Genomic DNA, 20,923 nt, shown 5'->3' with positions numbered 1-20,923 from the left:
CGAAATAATCACCCCTTAATAACATGCACTTAAGCATAAAGCTAATAGCAAAGGCTTAAGAAAGATTAGTTATTATTACTCGTGCATGGATATTCTTTACATATGCAGGACAATCTGACGGTGTTGTACAGTCCAACAAAAAGTAAATTACAGTGCAGCTCAGCTAGACAGTAAGAAAGCAATTAACGAAAAAACACAAGATAAACCTAAACAAGTGAACTAGATATAAAAGAGGTCAATCTAAGACCAGAAAGAAATGAGCAAAAATTAAGTGCACATAAATTGAACTTGGTTTATTCAGGCGACAGGATGCAGTTCAGCAGCTGAGGCCCAAGCAGCCCTTCCACATGCTCCTCCCGGCCTTCTTCTGCAAGCAGCGACAACACATCAGCTTGCATACACAGTCAAAGTTCCAAAAGGCAAATTATATAGGCTAAAAAATAAATTACGATAAAAAAAACTTAGAAATTTAATTTTAAAAATTTAAAGGTTATTTTATAAATATGATAAAAATTAATAGATGATGGTGTATATATAGCACACAAGACACAACTCAGGAAGCATCTGCATATATATACCCTTCGTCTCGGCTCGCCGGGCAAGAACTCCGGCGGGGGAACCTGGTACAGGTCGGCGTCGACAGGTGGACGCCGCCGTGGTGCCACCACCTTCTCTGCGGCCGTGGCCTGCTTGGCCGGCGTACTGTGTGTCGCCGTCGCAGCCCCGGAGTCCGACGACGACGTCGTCCTGGCCGGCCTCCGCTTGCCTCCGCCGGCGTGCTTCTGATCCCTCCTCCTCCTGGCCTTCCTGGGCGTCGGCTCCCTGCGCGGCGCCGGCGAGTACCTGAACCAGACGTCGCTGCAGGCCTCCTCCTTGTCCTCCGGCGCCCCGCCGCCGTAGCACGCTGCCGACAGCTCGTCGCCGCCGTAGTAGTAGTTCCACTCCCCGAACACCGGCACGCGCCGCGGCCGCCGCCTCGCCGTCTGCACGCACGCAACGTACCTTAGACATACTCACTATATACAACAGAACTAATTAACCATCATTGCACGTAATGCACGATCAATCACTTACATCCATTTCGGTGGGTGCAGCAGGGGAGACAGACAGACAGAATGCAGGAAGAAGAAGAACAAGAAGAGGAAGAAGAAGAAGAGGAAGAAGACGTCGCGAAGATGCAGTGGTTAGCTAGCAGGAGAGTGAGATGGGCAGTGGCTGGATGGACTGGACGGGGATAGATGGATGCGCAGCTGTGCAAGTACTTATAACCGCAGGAAAAAAATTCGGGATATGATCGCGCGAGAAAGGTAAGAGGGTGATTAGTGGGCGAACAGAAAATTTTTGGTTATTGCGATCGGACGTTTGATCCGGAAGGGTTTTCGGACACGAATAAAACAAAAAATTTCATGGCTCGATTGAAAATAATTAGACGAATCTTTTGAGCATAATTAATCTGTCATTAGTACATGTAGGTTACTGTAGCACTTATGACTAATCATGGACTAATTAGGCTTAAAAGATTCGTCTCAAGAATTTTTTAACTATGCAATTAGTTTTTTGTTTTATCGATGTTTAATGCTCCATTTAGTTTTTTGTTTTATCGATGTTAAATGCTCCATTTAGATATCCAAAGATTCAATATGATGTTTTTGGAGAAAATATTTTGGGAACTACACGTACGGGGCCTAAGGTGTTTAGTTGGTGAAATAAAAATTTTTACATGTCACATCAGACGTTTGACCAGATGTCGGAAGGGGTTTTCGGACAATAATGAAAAAACGAATTTTACGGCTGGTATGGAAACCACGAAACGAATCTTTTGAGCTTAATTAATCCGTCATTAGCGCATGTGAGTTACTGTAGCACTTATGGATAATGATAAACTAATTAGGCTCAAAAGATTTGTCTTATGATTTCTCACGTAACTGTATAATTAGTTTTTCGATTTATCTATATTTAATATTCTATTTAGGTGTCCAAAAATTTGATACGATGTTTTTGGAAGAAATTTTTTGGAACTAAAGGGGGCCTTAAAAAAGAATGCAAAAGTGTGCCGAGGCAGTGAGAGCCTGGACGATGACATAAGTAGAGGAGATGTACACTGTGTTGGGATGGAGATCGATGGATCAGGCAGGCATTCAAGTGGAGAAAGGAAAGGAATGAGGTTTGGGGTGCTAGCTATCTGCTACTAGTACAGTAGGACTACTATACACCTCTGGTTCTCGCCTGTACTTATAAACTAAAATTTTAATTTTTAATTTTAAATTTAAATTTAAAGTTGTTTTCTAATTTTTTTACTAAAGTTTATTATACAGCTTTGTTTTTTATATTGTTACGAATACGTGTATAAAAGTTTTATGTGTAAATTAGTTTTTTTTTAAAAATAAGGCTAAGACGACCCTCGTAATTCTATACTACTGTGTACTCTGCACAGCAGCTAGCTAGCTAGCGAGATGGGGCCAGGTGCAGGGCAGAGGAATTGAATTGTGTTCGACGCTGTGCTGTAGCATTGCATGTGCATGGGCGGCAGAATGGTGAGGTTCGTGGCATTGGCATGCACGCGGCGATAGAAAACACGACCATGAAGCAGAGCTGCGTTGCAGATGCTATACGTGTACGTGTGAAGTCAAAGAAACACGAAAGGGAGTGTTGACTTTGGATTTGGGATCAGGGGCATCAGGTGATGACCATACGCGCCGCGTATGGCATGTAGCCAGAGGGCGGCTTATGGAAGTCGGCGAAGAGAAACTTGCTTCCGTTCTGATTGCCGTGTTTCTTTGGCCGCGTTCGTTTCGTAGATACTAAGTTAACTTATCCCTACACGAAAAACGGAGCAATAGATTAACACATAATTAATCAATCATTAATTATTAAAAAAGTATAAAATAAATTAATATGGTTTTTTAAAACAACTTTCCTATGAAATTTTTTTAAAAAAATACACCGTTTAGCAATTTGGAAAGTGTGCATGCGAAAAATAAGGTGATAACTTAACTTAGAGGGACATGCCGAAAGCGGCCTTAGGGGTGGTTTAGTTCCCAAAAATTTTCACTCAAAAACATTACATCAAATCTTTTGACACCTAAATAGAGTACTTAACATAGATAAAATAAAAAACTAATTACACAGTTATGTGAGAAATCGTGAGACAAATCTTTTGAACCTAGTTAGTACGTGATTAGCCATAAGTGCTGTAGTAACCCACATGCGCTAATGACAGATTAATTAGGCTCAAAAGATTTGTCTTGCGGTTTACAGGCTAGCCGTGAAATTTATTTTTTTATTCATGTCCAAAAAGATCTTCCGACATCCAATTAAATATCTGATGTGACATACAAAAATTTTCATTTCACCGACTAAACACGCCCTTAGTTCTTATGCATGGAAGAAAAAAAGATTAAAAAAATCTATTTTTTTGATAGAATGGGCATGAAAGTGAGGGAAAAAATGGAGAAAAACTCTAGGACAAAGATCGCGAATTTTTTTGAGAAATATTATTATTTTAATAGAAAATCGTAAAATTGGGAGTTGTCCATGAAAAATCGTAAAATTAGTAACCTGTCGAACGGCCGGAGATCGATAGGGTACATATCGAATGGCCAAAAGTCGACAGGGCCTATCAAACAATGGAAGTTTGACAGGGGTCAAGAGATGGCTGTTGGGGGTCCAATCCAATCGATGTTTTGTAGTTCGATAGGGGAGGTTGGGTGGCCTATCGGTCTTGTGCTGTTCGAAAAGCCACCAGTCTAACATTAGGTGTTCGACAGGCCCCCGTAGTACGTCCACATTTTGACAGGGCTGTTAATTTTGCGATTTTTCGCAGACGGCCTCTAATTTTACGATTTTCCATTAAAATAATAATATTTCTCAAAAAAAATTCCAAAGATTGCAACTTTTGTATCTCCCATTTCTATTTTCACGAGCAAAATTCAGACTTGGCATGCCAAATATATATAGCTTCCCTGACTATTGGATTCTCTTATAAATGAATTGAAACTCGGTAGTTTCCTTGACCCAAAATAATTGTAGCTTTCTAGCTGAAATTTGAACTAGAATGCTCCACTTATTTTGGAATAGATGGAATAGTTGGAGTCTTGAGGAACTAGTATCAAAGAAATTTGGTGGGACACTATATAGAAAATATTTATAGTACTTAAGAAAATACAACTGAATACCAAATCTTACGCTAAAAATTTTAGGGTAATTTATCATCATATATATATGTACTAGAAAAAATATTCATGCGTTGCACCGGGTTACGTTAATTTTCATTATACAAATTAAAATAAATTTTGAAAATATTTTTTGAAAAAAATTGCGTGTTGAGTTAGAAATAAAAAAAGTGTGGTAACATACAATGGCATTCAAACTTTATTGATTATAGATTTATATTGGATATAAAAGGTAAAAAGAAATATTACTTGTTGAAGATATGAGCCCGAGGGTCCCCTGCGAGGTTGGCATGTGGCGGCTGTAGGCCCAGAGACTCCCAGGCCCGAGAGGGAAAGGGGTCGGGCCCCAAGGAACGCGCGTCCCCAAGGCCGGGCTCAAAGAGTGGCCGGCCGAGCGAAGGGGTCGGGGCACCCTAACCCCCGCGGTGTGCCCCTAAGGCGCCGTGGGATCTATATGATAGGAGGGCGCAACCTTGAAACTCAACCACCATATTCATTATGATGGGAGAGAGGCGGGAGCACGCGCGGCTCATGTGATGGGCAAAGGCGTGTGTCTGCACCGCATTAAATGCCGTGCAGGCACGTATGAGTCTCCTATTACCCCCACAAAAAAGAGGTTGGGAGAGAGCGGGTATCCTTGGTAGGGCAGCGATCCCTTATCATTTCAGGGTGCCTGCTCCAAGTCTGTCGTCGTCGCATTTAATGCGATGGATAGCTACGGAGAGAGAAGCGGCTGCCCCGTTGTCCAAAACGGTCGCCGGTCCCAAGGCCGAGGCACTGACTGATGGGACAAGGCAAGAAGAGGCGTGACCATCCCCTCCGCCAACTCACTGACTGATGGGACCAAACAAGAATAGCACGACTGCTCACATCACCTACCCTCTGACAGATGGGATTGAACAGGGGTGGCATGGCGCCACGCCACCATCCGAACGTGGCAGGGGGCTCTTAGCAGGAGCGTGATGATAGCCTATGCCTAGGAGTTGGTAAAAATCTGACAATTGTGGTGTCCCCTCCCTACTATAAAAGGAGGCCCTGCCCCATAGAGAAAGGGGACTTTTTGGGCCCCATAGACACTTGTACGCATTCACTCAGATAGTGCACAAGCAATAGGAGTAAGGTATTACGCCTCTCGGTGGCCCGACTCTGTATAACTCTCCTTGCATCCCTTCTTGATCACAAGGTTTTCACGGACCTAATTTTGCACCCCTAGGCCAAACTAAAAAGGGGTTCACCGAACTCCCGCTCGAGGAGCTCAGCCTCCAACATTATTGATTATAGATTTGTATTCATATAAAAGACAAAAAAAATCAAAAATGTACTTGCTAGTAAAAGATAAAAAAATATACATTTGTACCAAGCTGTTAATGACCAATGCCTTAACCATTGTGTTACAAAGCTTTTCTTTACTAAGGTCGAGTGTGAATCGTGTTGCAACAACGGTTTTGGAGATGACTAATATATTTGATAATAAAAACCAACAACTAAATTCTGATCTAAATTTCATTAATTATTTAGTCATCCTCTAATTTTCTCTGTTATATTAATTAGTAAATTAATCAGCCATCAACCACTAATTTCTCTGTTAATTAATTAGCCAATTACGGAATCTCCGGATTCGGGGTGAAGCGCCTTCTCCACCGCGCCACCAAGCTGATTTTGTTTCGAAGTTGAGCGCAATGCACATTATTGTTAGGAGATTCAGAGAGCGACGGGTGACGGAAACAGTATTAGCATTTATAATAGGTATATATATATATAAATAAATTTTGAAATATTTCTAGTACAAAACTTGGTACCTTGATGTAAGTTTAGTACCTTCATATATATATATATATATATATATATATATATATATATATATATATATATATATATATATATATATATATATATATATATATATATATATATATATATACTCTGTCCATCCCACAATAAATGCAGTTCTACATTGTTTATATTCAATGTTTGATCATGTATCTTATTTTAAAAATATTATGATTAATAATTTTTATTAGATGATAAAACATGAATAGCTATTTATGTGTGACTATTTTTATTAAAAAAATCATAAAATATTCAAATAAGACAAACGGTAAAATAATGGATAGGGAAATCCACAATACAGTTATATTGCAATAGAGGTAGTAGTAATTAGAGGTATAAAACGTTGTATATAAAAATATGATAACTCCCAATATCATGTCTAAGAACTATAAATACGCATATGGGTTAATATGGAGCAAGGTTAAATAGCGATGGCATGTTTGGACACGTTGGGAATCCTCTACTATGGTGGCTTTTTTTTGTCTTGCTCTCGAGCATACCTGTCTGCATTACTATGTATAAAAATTGTTTTAACAATGGATAGACATAATATAAAGGCATAAAATCTAGCTACTTAGTTATACATTACTGATCGGCTCTATTGAATTTTAGTTGGTTTTGCATTAGTCATGTTAACGACAGAATTTGGAAAATTGCCATTGGAAACTAAAACGAGATTAATGACCAAATCGGATAGGAAATAGGGCAATCGGATACGAAGCAATTGGAATACGACACGGATACAACCGATGGAGTTTGACTCGAAAGGAAAAGGAGTCTGATTGGACCTAGAAATCATGCAGATAGATTCGGGAATAATCACAGTCCGTGTAACTTAATTCTATCTGGTAGTTTGAGTTAAGTTTAGGATTTTTGCTTTATCTCTAAGAGAGTTAGAGTCCGATCGGGACTTGTTTGTTTTTTTATCTATTAGGAAACGTGTGTCATATTAGAGATAGAGTTTGTTATTTCCTTTTATCTATTAGGAGTCATGTGTTGTGTCCGACATGGACTACTATCCACCTGAGGGTATAAATATATATTTCCGGAGTGATTGTAAGCCATCTACATCATAATTTAGATCAACTACTTTCGCCGCATCGTCACCCTCTTCACCAAGGTTTCAACACCGATGGAACTTGGCACCTGACGCGGAGCTGCATCGTCTCGATCCCCGGTGGAGGGGTAAGTCCCACGTTCCGCAGCCAAGGTAATCGTATCAAGTAGATTAGAACTGTCTTGGTTCGGTCTGATCTTCTAATCTGGTTGTGCAATTGCTAGTTATCATATCAGTTTCAGCTTAGATCACTTTCGTGTTTTGAGTTGATCTAGTCGACCACTTTGGACGATCTAGGTTGGTTTGATATTTGCTATTTGACATATACAATCTAGTACTGTCTCGGTTCGGTCTGATCTAGTAGATTGCATTTATTAGATGGTTTATATCAGATTAATATATTTTGCTCATTGTTTTATCAGAGTACCAGTCGATAAGTTATCAGTCATCGGCTCATCGGCTTGATAGCAATCTAGATCTATTTAGTATCTATTCTGACATTGCTAGGTATAATCTTGAATTGTCTCGGTTGGGTTTGATCTTCTATGATTATTCTTAGCAATCTGGGCTAGATATTTATAGATCTTGGTTGTTTATCAGTCATTTATAGCCGATGATATTTGTTGATCTACATGTTCAGGATATTTATATCAATAGAGTAGCCGATTGCCTTACTACATTATTTTTACACCAATCGACTTGATTTACTTAGATTGACTGCATCGGCTTGTGAGGATTACATGCAAATTGAATTTAGCCGATCGCAGCAAAGCATTCATTGTTTGTTTAATTATTCAAGTCTATTTCTATCAAGTTTACAGCCGATCCGTGCTTTCAACAGTCCATTGTCTCGCCTATCAGCTAAACGTTGCGACATCAACATTCGATCGGCTAGATATTTTGTTGCCTACCGGCTCGATAGGCAATCGGCTTGTTTTATTCTTCACCTTGTCAATTGCAGGATCAAAATGACAGGCACGCCCACGCACCTTCTATGAATTTAGGTATTGCACTGGAGCATTCAGAGAAACGACTTTCAGGCCTTCATGTGTGACATGTCGGATCACATTTTTTACGTCAACATGTCATTGACGACTATTTGGCTTGGTTTTGCCTATATGTACTTGATCTATTGGACTGTTTGGTGTCTTTTGACAACTCCTTTAGTTGATCCTCATCCTTCTCAGCCTTAGGGCTTATTCAGTTCAAATTATTTTCAAAGGAATTTTGCAGGAATTGAAACCTCAAAAAAAATTTCCCTGAAAATACCATTCATTCCACAAGAATGGACCCTAGCCAATTACTTAGGATTGTGTTGTGGTGACTGAATTTTCAAAAGATTCTTAGCATGAGGTGAGGCCTCATGGAAAATTTTCTCTGTATTGAAGTTGCAATGACACCTCAATCTTATACTTTTCTTATTCCTATGATTTTGCAATTGTGTGAACCACATAAGCCCTTAATGCTTGTTCTTGAATCTCTAGTAGCCAAGTGTACATCAACCGAGTTTCATATGCTTAGTTCTTAAAATGAGGATAATCTCTGGTTATTTTTGGTATCTCGGTGTGCCTCAATGGCCTTGGAGTAGATTTCAGTTTTCTCTCAGAAGCTTTGTGGGAGAACCAAAAGGATTTGAAGGGTTTGGGATTCATCCTCTAGAACAGAGAAGAATCACACTTATGAGAGCACCTTTGGACCTTGTGACCAAAGGAGTTATGTCTAGTGCTCCGATAAGGATTAGTGTTGATAGTTGATCTTTGATACCTTGAGAAAAACTCGCTATGCGTTCCTTCTCTTGTTATTACTTTCCTCATAGTTAATTTATGTTCTTCCTATTGTCTTTTCACCCAGAGTTAGTAGAATTGTTACAAAAGGCTATATGTTACAAAGCTTGGGCTCTCACACAATTTTGACACTTAAGTTAACTTATGTTTTATGTACGATAAATTTGGACATGTGTATTAAAATTTCTATTGACCCTCCTTCATAACCTCTTTGATCCTTACAAGTGGCATCAGAGCCTAGACTCTTTTGGATATTGGCTTCACCACCTAAAGAGATAGATGCAAAGGATTTAATCTACAGAGGGGCGCCCATCTTTCATGGCAAAAGACTATCCATATTGGAAGGCTCATATATCTCGCATCCTAGAGTTATGAATCTTAATGTAAAGAGAGTTGTTGTCGGTGGATACGATGAACCACTTGATCCCTTCAATTCAAGTAAAGTGGAGTGTAATAATATCCATTACAATGTCCTAGTTTACATAGCTCTTTATAGTGCCTTGATCAATAAAGTGTTTAATCACGTTAGGAATGCTTGTGATATAGGGAAGCCTCTTGAGGAGATCCATGAGTACACAAAGAATGTTCATGAGGCTAAATCTATGTGGTGAAGGAAGATTTTGATTCCATTGAGATGAAAAGAGATGAAAATACTAGCAAAATGTTTTCTCACATGAACAAGATTGTGACCAAGCTTCAAGGCCCATGCTCCAACATCAAAGACAAAGAAGTTGGAGGAAATAGGCTTCATGTGTTGCCCAAGAGATACAATATGCTCGTGACATACGTCTCTCAAGGTGACTTGAACAACATTACTCTAACCTATCTTCTTGGGACGATCACCGCACATGAGCTTTTGCTTGGTTTTAAGGCCTAGATTGAAGGTGGACATGATGATGATGAAAGTTTAAGTGCAATTATTTTGGTTTTGGTGATTAATGACAAATCCATTTATAAGAGACCAATATTTTTATGAGTATTTATTTGTATAGTCTTGTTTGGATACGAAAATGGAAATTGTGATAGTTATGTGCTAAATTAAATTCATTTTTTTCTAGATTATTTCTCCTATGGGTTCAAGGTATAGAAGTAACTCCTTTTTATCCTCTATGATATATGTGAATATTTTTATCTTCATATTCATATGTCCTTCTATTTAGTTTTGGGTATAGGAATGTCGAACTATTGAGAGGGATGCAATGTTAGTGTGTTCAGGTGATGCTAGTTTTGATATATTCTTTGAGTAGGTTTAGAGCTTGGTTTAGGTTTGATTGGGTATCCCTCTCAGTGAGCTTTCCATAGAGTTTAAGATTATCGCAAACAGACTTCCGAGCAAAGAGTTATGCCTGTTTACCTGAGTAACATCGGAAGTTCTATTAAAAGGACAGAAGTTTTGGTAAGGACAAAAGTTCTATTAATTCTTGACGGAAGTTCCATTTAGATTAGATTCGGTTATGTTGCCTCTGTTAAGAAAATAACAAATTTCAATTAGGTTTCAACATAATTTTCATTATGTGCAAAATGTCAAATCGAGATCTTCTAGTCTTGACCGTTGTAGTTTTGTTTGAATAGAACGGAAGTTCCATTTGAATTAAGAAAATTTCCATTATGTGTGTCACGACTAGTTTTAAAGTGTCTCTACTTTATAAACTCATTGATCCCTTTCATCCTTCCTTTGTGGTTGTTATTTTAAAGGAAAACGTATATCCAAAGCCAAATAGCTCACTCTCATTCCCCTACCTTAGTGGTATCTCTTTGTGAGGGGCATTTGAGAAGAGAATAGAGTTGGATTGAGAGATTAAGAAGTTGAGAGCTAGTGCTTAGTCCATTGATTTGAAATCTTGAGGTCATATCAAGCAATTTGTCACTGTGTTTGTTACTCTTGGAGACCAAGGTCTCCTAGACAGCTAAAAGTCGTTGGTGATGAGGACATAACTCCTTCAAATATACACAACAATCCTCCATTGATCATTCAATGTTCGTGACAACTGAATGAATATGTGAGCTCATTTTTTAGTTCTTCTCTATATGATTTTGAGAATAGATTGCTACCTAATGATTATATTTTGATTAGGAACAATGGAGATGGCAAAGAGACACTTATGGAGGGACTTAGAGGAGTGGAGGACCAGTAAAAGGCGTCCAAATCAAGATGGAGGCCCAAACTAAGTTCACTTCGAGTACGATTCGGTGTCCATAACCAGTCTACTCTAAAACATATGCCCAGGTCGCATACAAACTCGGGATTGGGGCACTCTTTATGGATGTGTTTGGTTGGGAGGATTTCATGGGTTGGGATGGAGCCAACCCGATTTTGGGTTTGGGAGCCAGAAGGAGTGGGTCGGACCCAGGAGGGAATATACCCCCAGATCCGGGGCGGGACAGTCCGTGAAATTTTGCCGGACCGCGCCAACCCATCCACGGCTACGGCGCGCGAACGTGAAGGGGCCCACGCGAGAGTCACTGCCCCATGGAAAATCACCGTCGCACAGCTCCTCTTCTTCTCCTTCTGTTCGGTGCGCCCCTCTTCTGTCTCATCCAACTCTTCTGCCTCGTCGGTGTCACACGGCGCGGGGAGAGGAAGTCCGGTGTCGGCGTCAAGTGCCCCTCCCCTCAGCCATCAGGTTTTCCCCTCCCCTCCCCCTCCCTCCTCCCCTCTTCGCCTCCCTCTCCCCCTCCTTCCCGCCGCCTCCCTCTCTGCCTTCTCCTGCCGCCTCCCTCTCTCCCTCCTTCCTGCCGTCTCCCTCTCTGCCTCCTCCTGCTGCCTCCCTCTCTGCTTCCTCCCCTCTTCGCCTCCCTCTCTGTCTCCTCCCGCTGCCTCCCTCTCTGCCTCCTCCCCTCTTTGCCTCCCTCTCTGTCTCCTCCCACACTTCCATCTCTTCTCTGTCTCTCTTCCTCAATCTTGCTCCTAATGATGCAGGTGAGGAAGGAAGGAAAGAAGGCTGACGACTTCAACCTTTATTCTCAATTCATGCACTGTGAAGGTAAACCCTAGCCATGAATATTTTAGATCTGTGCTATTTTTATTTTCTCATGAGGTGAATGGACCTAGAAGACATGAAAACCAGTTGAGAATCTATTTGTTGTTTATTTAGGCAATGTATTCACAGATCTAGCAAATTAATTTTTGATGATGCCAACTAATTTTAGATGTCATGTTTGTGCTTGAGATGATGGTAGCAACTGTTTATTTTATTTTGTTTGTGCTTGAGATGATATGGTAGCAATTGTTTATTTTATTTTGTTGTTGTATTGTAGATGAATAAGAGAACGAAGCTTTTAATTTATGCAGTAGCTGCAAATATGTTGTTGTCTATGATGGCCATAATAATTGAGTATAGAAAAAGAAAGAGAGTGGTAAGGAGCGAAGGTATTAAACATGGTCCGATGGATGAAAGGGATAGGATAAGAATTGAGTACCTAGACACAACAATTTGGGGAAATAATATATTATGTGTTGACATGCTGAGACTTAGAAAAGATTCTTTCTTTAGGTTTTATAAACTTTTTAGAGATTGTGCCTTGCTTGAAGATACCATCCACATGTCTATTGAGGAACAGGTAGCTATGTTTCTACATAGAGTAGGACACAACGTTAGAAATAGGGTAGTTGGTGCTAATTTTGCAAGATCTGGAGAAACAGTTAGTCGGTATTTCAATAAAGTACTTCATGCTGTTGGTGAACTCCGAGGTGAATTAATCAAGGCCCCATCATTGGACACCCCACCTAAAATAGCAGGTAACCAAAGATGGGATCCTTATTTTAAGGTGTAAGATTCATCGTATGTCTATGTTTAATTTGTTATTTGTTTAAACCTATATGATTCCTACTCTTATGAGATGTTGAATATAAAATAGGATTGTATTGGAGCTATTGATGGCACACATGTTAGAGCATCTGTATTGAAGAATATGGAGTTGTCTTTTCGTGGTAGAAAGAAACATGCAACACACAATGTAATGGTAGCCGTAGATTTTGATCTTCGGTTCACATATGTCTTGGTTGGTTGGGAGGGGACAGCAGATGACACCGTAGTTTTAAATGATGCATTGGAACGAGAAAATAGCCTTCGTGTTCCACAAGGTAATAGATTAATTTAGTGCATCAATTTTCTATTAGTCAACTATTGATATTTAGAAATATGACAACCTCTACATCATATGATAGGAAAATTCTACCTAGTTGATGCTGGATATGGAGCTAAACCAGGACTTTTGCTACCTTTTCGTGGTGTCCGGTACCATTTAAATGAGTGGGGGAATAATCTAGTGCAAAATGAGAAGGAGTTGTTTAACCTTAGGCATTCTTCCCTCCGTGTTACAGTTGAGCGTGCATTTGGGTCATTAAAGAGGAGATTCAAAATTCTTGATGATGCCACTCCATTTTTCCCTGACCATCTCAAATAGGTATTTTTGTAGCTTGCTGCATTATTCATAATTGGGTCATAAATGATGGAATAGATGAGTTTGTACTTGGTCCAAATGAAGTGATAAATGAAAATGACGACACATCAAGTGGTGTGCCAAGGGATCATGCAGGGATGGTTCAATTCAGGCAGGGGCTTGCTGATCAGATGTGGGCGGACCGTCAAAACCACGTTGCACATTAATAAAATAACTTTAGTATTTGCTGAATTTTACTTCTATAAACCACTTGTATCTTTAGTATTTGTATCTCATCTGTAAGACAGTGTAGCTTTAGTATTTGTATCTCATTTGTATGGACAAGTTGTATTTCATTTGTATGGTGGACATATGGTGTGGTGAACTCATATTTGTGGACATATGGTGTGCTGATTTCATTATCTTGGAGATATGGTGTGCTGATTTTAATTTTTATGTACACATGGTGTTCTAAAATTGGTTTTTATGGACATTGTGTGCTAATTTTTTTTATTTTGCTACGCAGGTAGGGACCAATCATGCTTCATGGACATTAGCTATGTCCAGTTTCATGCTATCTCATTTGGCCAACATAGTGGCTTGTGGCACAAGGACCTCATCTGGATTTAAACAAGTTCATCTCAGAGGATGTGCTAGAGCTCTCAATGAGAAGTTCATGATTGATTTAACAAGTGATCAGATTTCAAATCATTTGAAGACATGGAGAAAAAGGTTTCAAAAAATAAATAAACTTAGGGAAGTAAGTGGTGCCATTTGGGATGAAGATAATTTCATTATATCACTAGCTGACAACCACTTGATCATGTGCAGGTATACTTTGCCAACTTGCTGAAATTATTTACACCAATTTGTATTCCATCCATTCATAATGAAGTTCTTATATGTCATGCTAGGCTCACAAAGGCGACGCAGAATTTTTTAATAAACCTCTTGTCAACTATGGTGAGATGCTTACCATCTTTGGAAGCACCATGGCTACTAGAAAATATACAAGGAACTCTAGCTCAGTTCTAGGTACCGATGATGTTGCTACTGAAATTCATGACGTGGATGATGGCCTTCCAACCATGGATCATGATGAGAGATCTTCTACAAGTAAGCCAATGAAAGCCAAGACAAGTGGCCATGATGATGAGGGGCTGATTGGAGCATTTGAAAGAGTTGGTGACAAGCTTGCCGCCGCTATAGCTAAGGCCGGTATCCCTGACAATGACATTCCTATTGATTTGTTTCAAAACTTGAATAGCATTCGAGGTTTTGAGCGAATCCACATCTCTCACTACTATGCTTGGTGGCTAACCCTCACATTGCTAGAGCTTTCAACAATCTTCCATTCGAGAACAAGTTGGACATGGTTGCCATGTATGTTAGCGAGAAGTTTCCTGGCTCCATGTAAGGTTATGTATGGGTTTAGAATTATTTTGCTATGGACTAAGTTGCCATTATGTGTAAGGCATAAATTAGCAATTACGTGTAAGCCATGAATTGCTACCTATATGTAGAACCTGAACTTGTTATCCTCATATGCAAGACTTGTTATCCTTAAGTCTTGAACTTAGTATCCTTATATTATTGAGAATGTGGATTGATTGGCTTGTCAATGTTTCAAAACTGCTATTTATGTGTGAAGTATTGATGTATTATCTATTTGCAAGAATTTTTATCATCTGGTAATGTTATGATTTTAATATTCAACATTATCATGGAAATGGTAAAAGCTCGAGAGATCATTAGGAATGGGAGAATGACATGAGAGAGTACGTGGTACGCATTACAACATATTATCTACATATGAATTATTATTCCAGCTTGTAAAAGTATCTATATATATGAAATATTAGCTTGTAAGATAACTAGTTGGCTTGTCATAAATTAATTTACTATGCACAACAATGGTATTTGAGAAGAATCTTTAGCTGAAAGGTACTGCTTAATCCTGCCTAGTTTATTTTGAAACTAGAGGTTCGGCTCTGGAAACATGTAAATAACACATATATCAGCGTTTTGATATTCATTTTTGTCAAATGTAATCCAATTGACTTCATTTTTTTCTATTCTATACATTAGTTCTCTGTTTAACTTTTGTACTTCCTCTGTCATGTCAAGTCCTTCTAATGACCCCTCAAATATTATTGCATAGTTTGCGTCATTGTTTCATCAAGATGAACTCTAATGCATGCACATAATTATTCTCAGTTTATAAACTAATGTGAGAAGGTAATCTCACCATTGCATATGAGGAGATTACTCTACCTACTCGTCCTACCAAAATTCCTCCATCCAGACATAGCATAGGTTCATTCCATCCCTTTCCATCCCTCTAACCAAACAGAAAATAAGCTCGCTCTAGCCCTTCAGCCAAACAGAAAAATGGAATCGCTCCAACCCAAAAAAACAGGAATGGGTCCAACCCATTCTAACCCATCCCCAAACCAAACACACCCTATATGGATGGAAAACTAAGAAGATAAACTTTCCAATGGTTCTAATCCCACGTCCAAATTCACTACAAGTCAATGGAAATCGTCCAAATAATTTGATGTTCAGTATCTATCACGGTGTTGCGTCGCCGAATTTTGGGCCTTTGGGCCATTTGTCATGTTAGAGTCCATTAGGCTTAGGTCAAGGGGGTTGCACGACCCTGAAATATATATATTAGTAGACACCATAGTTAGGGTTTGGGTTTTGCTTAGATTAATCTGTTTATAATAGTTTTGTCGTTCGTTCGGTTTGTAAGACCCCCAACTTGTGAGTTTAATATTCATATGTAATTTGGTTGCGTTGTTTCTTGTTCTTTTTTGTGTTCTTCAATTCGCAGGCAAGGATTAGTCTTCTTGGTGAGGCCAACTGGGTTTCGACACAGTTGATAACCAGAGGAGACATGCTGCTGGGATTTTGGGGGCTAAAGGACATGTTCGTTCAGAAGCCGGATCGAGTTTTGTCGCAACTCCACTAAATCGAAAGATTATTGGAAGCTTTCGGAAGATTAGGAACACTAGTCCACATCAGCCGATGAGCACCCAAGGTGGTTGTGTACCATGGAAGTTTGTGAAGGCTTCAATTGCGCGTCCATATGGGAAAAATGATGTAGTGTATTTGTGCAATTTCATGAGAAGGGTTGAAAGAGATCCAACCTTTATGGCACCTCAATGGAGACTAAGATTGGTAGATCCGAACTTTGGTAAAACAAATCATGTGTCTTCTTTCTTGGTTTGCTTGTTCTTGTTGTATTTCATATCGTGCATGATGTTGTTATTAACTAATCTACTTGTATGCTTAATTGAGCTAGCTGGGGACATCGATATATAATCTTTCATATTTTTTCGATCACCTTTTAATTTATATACATATTTCTTGTGATATATCTTTCATATTTTGCTTGCTTAGGCCTTGCTGTGTTTAGAAAAATTTAGTCGATACTAAGGGGGAGTTCTGTTATTAGTTGTTACTTTCATTACACTTAAAATATTAGGTAATAACCTTTCTCTGTCCTTGACAGAGATTTTGTAAGTATTAAATGGAAAGTCCATTAGTTCTCAACAAAACTTATATTAGGTGTTGTTACTTCTGCATTTGTTTTAAAAGTTTAAATTGCTTATTCACTCCCTCTAGGCGACATCAGGGTTCTTTCAATCGAAGATGAAGGATTGTTCACAAGCAGGAAAAAAACATTCCTTTAAAGGCCAAGGTCAAAACAATTTTAGGTCCCGTTTAATTTTCAATAATTTTTGGGAGAGGGGTCACATCGGCGCGTACGGTCACACATTTGAAGTATTAAACGTAGTCTAATTAGAAAACAAATTTCAGATTCCGCTTGGAATCCATGAGACGAATCTTTTGAGTCTAATTAATCCGTCATTAGCACATGTTGGTTACTGTAGCACTTATGGCTAATCATGCACTAATTAGGTTTAAAAGATTCATCTCATGATTTTCTCCATAAGTGTGTAATTAGTTTTAATTTCCATCAATATTTAATGTTCTATCTAGCTAAGTGTCTAAACATTCGATGTGATGTTTTTAGGAAAGAATTTTGGGAACTAAACATGACGGCCTTGTCTAGTTCCAAAAACTTTTTTCAACAACATCACATCAAATCTTTGGACATGTAAATAAAGCATTAAATATAGATGAATATCAAAATTAATTAAACAGTTATAGAGGAAATCGTGAGATGAATCTTTTGAGCCTAATTAGGATATGATTAGCCATAAGTGCTACAGTAACCAACATGTGCTAATGATAGATTAATTAGACTTAGAAGATTCATCTCGTGATTTTTAGACGGATCTAAAATTTATTTTATAATTAGACTACATTTAAAACTTTAAATATGTGACCGTACATCTAGACGTGACAATCCTCTCAAAAAATTTTGGGATCTAAACAGTGCCTAAGAAGGGCCACGTTGCCATGAATCGCAAAAGACAAAAGGGATCAAGGTATGCTTTCTATAAGAAGTGTATCAGGAACTGGAACAGGATGTCGTTCAAGAAGCATTGGTAGAATTGGGGGACAAGCATGCACGGGAGGATGGTACTCCGGTGGTGAAAGTTCCGAAGAAGATGATACATTTGATTTTTTTCACATATTTAAGTATTGTATTTGTTAAAATATTTTGTTTAGATATGTAAACATATAAGTTAGGATTAAAATATATTTAGTAATAAATAAACCACAACAAAATAAATATTAACTACATTAAACTTTTAATAAAACAAATGGTCAACTACGTCATAAATGTCTTTTTGAAACAGTTAGATAGCGATTAGTACCTATAGGTGTTTTCGTAGTCGTGATAATATTTTTTGCCAAGAATAAAAACAATTTTTAGGACCCCCGTTGTATCAAGAAGAAAATAGTTAAGTCTCATACAAGATGATAACCACGACAATTACAACAAGGAGATTTGGTGCCTAGACTCAAAGTGAACAAAAAAAAAAGAGAAAAATACAGAGAAATTAATTTCCTTCATGCAACGCAGTCGAGGCCGAGGCATCCCATCCACAGGCCTCTCACGGCCCTCTTCTGCAGAAAAAAAAACAGACGAGAAACCAGTTTCAGTTCATAAGCCGTACGTCGTACCATCACAGACAAGAAAATTTCGTGGTTGATCGGATCGCCTGCATCCAGGGTTCCTCTTACCGCCACCGCGGTACCACGCTCCCGCGGATTCCGCACGGTAACCGTAAAAATCATAAAAACCGTGATAAATTTGAATCTAAAAAATTTGAATTTAAACGCATGCGGTTTTCACAGCTTAAACACGGTAACCGTGGCAAATCGCAGTAACTACTTGTTGGAACAACACATAAGAACAGCGGTTACCGTGGCTTACCACGCGGTTTTTTAGCCAAAACTGCGGTTATCACGAGAAGACCGCGGATGTGATGTCAAATGCAAAAAAGAACTTTAAAAATCTAAAAAAGTATATGAAAAATAGAAAAATATTTTGTGACTATATTTATGACAATAGGATATGTTATAGGAAAACAAGAAAATTTTACATGACATTTTCTAAATTCTTGATATTGCAACATACAAACATACACCGACATATTACCCTTCACCAAATAATTCACTCTAATAACAAGTAACGACAACTTCATTTTGATTACTGCGTCACAACTATACCTACTACTTATTATTACTAAAATACACGTATAATTTTTCTCTATATATATTATTCATATATCCTATTTGTATTTCAACATTATGTACCCAAGTGTCTAGTGTAAATTAATAATGACTCAACACAATATATTGTTGACCATCTTACTATAAAATATTACTTACAATAGGCTATTTTTTAATTTTGTTTTCCGAAATACTCGTTTATGATTTTTAATTACGCCAGGAATATATTTTTTTCATTAATTTCTTTGACAAAACTACACTATATATCAACATATACAACATATATTTTTTTTATTAAATTTTCTTAAATTTTTTAAATTCTCCTCAAATTTAAACTCGGTTACCGCGGTTGCGGTTACGGTGGTAACGCGAACCCTGCCTGCATCTATGCATCCATGATCCATGCGATGTACGTACCCTTGGCCGTTTGCAGGCGACGTCGTCCGGCGGCGGCGGCGGCACACGGTACAGGTCGGCGTCGACCGCAGGCCGCCTCGTCGACTCCCGCACGGCCGCTTTCTTCGCCAACCCATAGCTGTGATCGGACAACCTCGGCGCCGCCTCCTCCTGCAGCCTCCCCTTCCCGCCGTCGTCGCGAGGCCTCTCTCTCCCCGGCCTCCTCGCCTTCACCCGTGGTGGTGGTGGTGGTGGCGCCACCGTCTTGCGCGACGTCGGCCGGCCGGGGTAGCTGAACCACGCCTCGCTGCAGGCCTCCGGCTCCGGCTCCGCCACGATGACGACGCCGCCGACGCCGGCCTGCGGCCACGGCTCATCGCCGTAGTTCTTGTTCCACTCCCCGAACGCCGGCACGTGCCGCCGTCGCCTCCTCCTCGTCGCCTTCTGCAACCCACAGGGGTCATGGCAAGTCGATCGCAGCCACACACACACACCCCCTCACGATAATTGCAGAAAATAAAAAGCTAAACTTGGCAGCCTCACTTACCTCCATCTGTGGCCTGTAGCGCAGACAGAGAGATCAGCAGTTATAAGTGGAGATGTGCAGATCACTGGAGACGAAACGAGACGATGAGCCTAGGTAGAGCAGTGACAGGAGAATCAGAAAGAGAATGCCATTGCCAGTGGCCGGAGATGCAACGGAACGCATGCGCGCGCGTGTATTTATCGGCAGAATTGCATGACCGGAGAGGGCGAGCGATCGCAGATCGATGCATGCATCTCATCTGAACGAGAGGGAGGCTGGTTCGGTTCAGAGCTTCAGACTCGTCTTCTTCCTCTGGACTCTGGAGTGTGCACTGTGTACTGCTGCTACCACGAGCAGGATAGGTATGTGGTAGTAGTAGCTAGCTAGCCCTAGCCAGGTAGTAGGCTGCAGGTAGTAGCTATAGTAGGGGGTGGTGGCATGCAGGGTTGAGTACGTTCATACGTACTAGTAGTAGAGTGGGAGAGAGGGGGGTTTGCAGATAGTGGCGTGGGGGTGGGGCCGGGCCCTGTTGTTGTTGTTGCTGTGGAAGGGTCCTCGTCAGGTACTGCGCTGTTTTTATGTCTGTCTCTGTGGATGGGATCATTCCTTGGGTACAGGCCGGCCTGGTGGTGTTATTACGGTCAGAGCGGCGATACTACTACAATATTTGTGTGGAGGAGTACTCTCGGGTGGGGATTCTGTGGCTGACACGTGGGTGGATAGATAGCGTGGATCGTATGTCAGCCACCCATGTCCGTCTAACTTTACGACAGAGGAACTGTATTTCGAGATAGCCAAGGGTAATAATAATAATTTATAAATAAAATTTTTATATATGTGTTCTGAGTAATTTAAAAGCTAATATTGAAAAATAAAACGTGATAAAAAAAACCACGAACCATCTTTAAATTTTAGTTTTAAAAAACTAAATTTTGGACTATAAATATAAGTGGAAGTGAAACATTCCATTAAATTTTGGATTATACCGTGGGTCAAAAATTCTGAGCTATATAACATTACAAAAGCGTAACGTCATGTGGTTTAGAGATGCTGAAAAGTCGATGCTTTTTTATCGAGCTATTCCAACTGACATTTGAGTTTATAAAACCGTAACTAT

The 20,923-nt window shown here is 39.6% G+C and overlaps 1 protein-coding gene and 2 pseudogenes across 1 annotated transcript; 1 reads left to right on the top strand and 2 right to left on the bottom strand.

Annotated features, from left to right (window-relative positions):
- Positions 1-316: 316 nt before the first annotated feature.
- LOC121055943 lies at positions 317-1,136 on the bottom strand (annotated as a pseudogene).
- An 11,025-nt stretch (positions 1,137-12,161) lies between these two features.
- On the top strand, positions 12,162-14,836 carry LOC102702904 (annotated as a pseudogene).
- Positions 14,837-18,091: 3,255 nt separating this feature from the next.
- On the bottom strand, positions 18,092-20,130 carry LOC107305443. Its single transcript, XM_015843125.2, has 3 exons — positions 19,828-20,130; positions 19,302-19,724; positions 18,092-18,275 (listed from the first exon to the last, which is right to left on the bottom strand). The coding sequence occupies exons 1-3, from the start codon at positions 19,831-19,833 to the stop codon at positions 18,219-18,221; spliced, it is 486 nt and encodes a 161-aa protein (XP_015698611.1). The 5' UTR covers positions 19,834-20,130; the 3' UTR covers positions 18,092-18,218.
- Positions 20,131-20,923: the final 793 nt, after the last annotated feature.

Source organism: Oryza brachyantha, chromosome 12 (assembly GCF_000231095.2).
Source record: "Oryza brachyantha chromosome 12, ObraRS2, whole genome shotgun sequence".
In the NCBI taxonomy this organism is placed as follows: Eukaryota; Viridiplantae; Streptophyta; class Magnoliopsida; order Poales; family Poaceae; genus Oryza; species Oryza brachyantha.
Note: the sequence above shows the minus strand (reverse complement) of the source record. Positions and strands in the feature narration are given on the sequence as shown.

Coding starts and splice junctions, on each gene's coding strand:
- LOC107305443 (XM_015843125.2), bottom strand. Junction 18,276..19,301: donor TCGCCTGCAAACGGCCAAGG/GTACGTACATCG, acceptor TTTTTTCTGCAG/AAGAGGGCCGTGAGAGGCCT.